The 3,276-nt window shown below is 52.6% G+C and overlaps 1 protein-coding gene across 1 annotated transcript; it reads left to right on the forward strand.

Annotated features, from left to right (window-relative positions):
• Nucleotides 1–1,528: 1,528 nt before the first annotated feature.
• On the forward strand, nt 1,529–2,925 carry LDOC1 (LDOC1 regulator of NFKB signaling). Its single transcript, XM_037821638.1, has one exon. It carries the CDS (start codon nt 1,669–1,671, stop codon nt 2,104–2,106), a length of 438 nt encoding a protein of 145 aa, XP_037677566.1. The 5' UTR covers nt 1,529–1,668; the 3' UTR covers nt 2,107–2,925.
• Nucleotides 2,926–3,276: the final 351 nt, after the last annotated feature.

Below are 3,276 nucleotides of genomic sequence, written 5' to 3' on the forward strand. Positions count from 1 at the left end.
CATCAGACAATGTACAAAGTGCGACATAATATAATGGCTGCTGGTGTAATTAGTGCACCAGGGTAAGTGCAGGGTAAGTGGCAGAGGGGCAAGTGCTTTGATAGAGGGAGTATTCAGGAAAGTTGTCTCCAAAACCAACTGGGGAGACATCCTTCCAAGGCAGAGGAAATAGCTAATACCAAGGCCCTGAGGCTGGAGCTATCTGGTATGTGTGAGAATCAGCTAGGACAGTGTAGTTAGAGCAGAGCCAAGGATAGGAAGAGGCAGGGATGACTCAGAGAGAGAGAGAGAGAGAGAGCAGGAGAGCAAGAGCCAGAGAGAGTGAGAGAGAGAGAGAGAGAGAGAGAGAGAGAGAGAGAGCGAGAGAGAGAGAGAGAGAGAGAGAGAGAGAGAGAGAGAGAGAGAGAGAGAGAGAGAGAGAGAGAGGGAGAGAGAGAGAGAGAGAGAGAGAGAGAGAGCGCCCAGGGCTGGTTACTGACAATCAGAACCTTGGAGGTCATGGTCAGGACTTTGATTTTTATTCTGAGGGAGAGGGGAAACTGTTGGAGGGTTTTGAGCAGGGGAGTGATGGGATATGACTTTTGTGTTAAAGGCTTTCTGTGGCCACTCTGTGAAGAACAGACTGTAGGAGGTCAAGAATAAAAGCTCAGTGATCGTTTGCAGTGGCCTGGGTGAGAAAGGAAAGCTTGGATCAGGGTAGTGGTGGTGGAAGTGGCCAGAAGTGATTGAATTGGGGATATATTTTTAAAAGCAGAGCCAACAGGATATGTTGATTCTAAAGTCTTGGGGCAACTCAATTGCTCAAACAACTATTTGAATAATCACATTCAAAGAAGAAACACAAAATCACGTAGAAACACAAACGTCTTAGCCTACTCATTGTTAAGAAAAGCAGAATACCCAGCGGCCAAGGGACACTACTGATATTAGGTCATGAAATAGAGTCTCAGATAGGACGCCTGGCAAAGGGTTATTGGATGCTGATTTTGCAGAACTTTTTATACCTCACTATTTAGAAAAACTGAAAAAGGGAGAGCTATACAATTTTATTTCACAATTAAAGAAAAGCCCCTGTTTAAATATTGGTGTCTTCATGTCCCTGAAAGGATGTGTGACTCCCGCAAGAAAACCACTTCTGTGGCCAGCAGGGTCAATTAATAGTCCTCTGGGCGAGTCGTACTTTTAAATAAGCAGGGAAATGTGTTAACAGAACACGCAAATGGAATCTAGTGGCCTCAGTTCCAAGAAAGAACACTGGATTGTGCGAGTCAGCCGAGTGCGGAGCGGGGTGGTTAATCCTTTAAACTTGAGAGTGTTTGCCCTCTCTGAAGGAAGATCCCGCGGTCCGCAGGACCTTCAGCTTCTGCAAGCTCCGCATTCCCCGCTGGGCGGCACTTCCCAGCCTGTGTGGGCCCGCCCCTCCTCCGGTCCCGCCCACAGGCCGCGCCGGCTCCTCCCCTGACCACACCCCTTCGCCTCTCGCCACGCCGGCACGCCGGTCGCCCGCGGGGCCTTGTGGGCGTGGCCTGCGCAGTCGCTTGGACCCCCGGTGCGCGCCGCCCTCCGCCTCTACCGGCCGCGCGCCTCGGCTGACACGCACTTCCTGCGAGGCCTCCGTGCGGACCTTGGCTGAGCAGAACCGAGTTGAGCCCCTGTGAGCTTTTCGCTATGGTGGACGAGCTGGTGTTGCTGCTGAACGCCCTCCTGATGCGGCATCGTGCGCTGAGCATCGAGAACAGCCAGCTCATGGAACAGCTGCGGCTGCTTGTGTGCGAGAGAGCCAGCCTGCTGCGCCAGGTACGTCCGCCGAGCTGCCCGGTGCCCTTCCCCGAGACGTTTAACGGCGACAGCGCCCGGCTTCCCGAGTTTATCGTGCAGACAGCGTCTTACATGCTTGTGAATGAGAACCGGTTCTGCAATGACGCCATGAAGGTGGCATTCCTAATCAGCCTCCTCACCGGGGAAGCCCAGGAGTGGGTGGTTCCCTACATCGAGATGGATAGCCCCATCCTCGGTGATTACCGGGCCTTCCTCGATGAGATGAAGCAGTGTTTTGGCTGGGATGACGACGAAGACTACGACGACGACTACGACGACGGTTACTAGGCCCGGAGACCCTAGGGCCTAGGGGGGTAGGGCCCTGCACGTCGCCACCCTCCTCCTCCTCCTCTCCCTCACCTCCTCCGGTCTCCTTGCCAGCCACCGCACTCCTCCTCTCCCTCTGGCCCTCTTCCCTCCCTCTGCCTTCTGATTCTCTCCCCAATCCCCCCGTAGTGCTTGCCTTTGTTCAAAACAGTGCTCCAGTTACCTGCTGCTCTGAAGCGTGCCACCTGCCTTCCACTCTGGCCAGCCCCAGGACCCCTCCCCTGCGAATATGGACTGTGTCCTGAGCCCCAGCTGTAGGCCAGGTCCCTGTGACCAGTTGGACAGACCACCCACAGCCCTCCTGCTGCTGCAAGGCCTGCGTCTACCCAGAGACCTACGCTGCCACTTCACCACGGCACATCACATCCGGACAGACCACCACCTTTGGAGATAAGGACCAACCTCTAAGCTGCCTGAGTTGACTACAGCTCCTTGGACATTTATTTGGACAGCTCACCAACCCCTGAAGGGGCCAGTCTTTCAGCCTGATTCGTTTCCTACCTACTCCCATGATCCTCCCCTGCCCCACCAGATGGCTGCAGGGGCCTGGTACACCTGGCAGCAGCAAATTGTGACATTTCTTTCCTTCTATGCACCCAGTTTCACACAGTTGTCATTTTTCTTCCAAAATTGCAGCAGTTGCTCCCACAGATACGTGTGTTTGGACAAAAAAAATTCTAAGAACAAACCAAATGAACAAAAACAGGCACTCATCCCAGTTCCTCAATGTTGCCTGGGAAAAACATTTGCATTCTTTTCAATAAATATCTAGCACTACTAAAAAAAGAGGAATTATTGTCTCTTAATGGTTAAGTGCTATCACTGACATCTGTCTCTCCCACTTTGGCTCCCCTTATTCTCATTGAGATCAGGAAACCCAGTTTGGTCACAGTATTCTCCACTGTCATCTCTAAGGCATGGCCGGCAGCCACCACAGGGCTCTATAGGGATATTGGTGCTCCCCTCACCAAGGTATTTCTTAAAGCCTTGGTGAAGGGAGTGGCCTCTGGGCCCTGTAGGGTGGCATGGGGGGTTGATAAGGTGGCACATCATCCCAAACCAGGACAGTTTAGACAGTGAAAGTGGGCACTATTAATAATTAGATTTGGACAACAGGCATAGACCTGTACA

The sequence above is a fragment of the Choloepus didactylus genome, chromosome X (genome assembly GCF_015220235.1).
Source record: "Choloepus didactylus isolate mChoDid1 chromosome X, mChoDid1.pri, whole genome shotgun sequence".
NCBI lineage: Eukaryota > Metazoa > Chordata > Mammalia > Pilosa > Megalonychidae > Choloepus > Choloepus didactylus.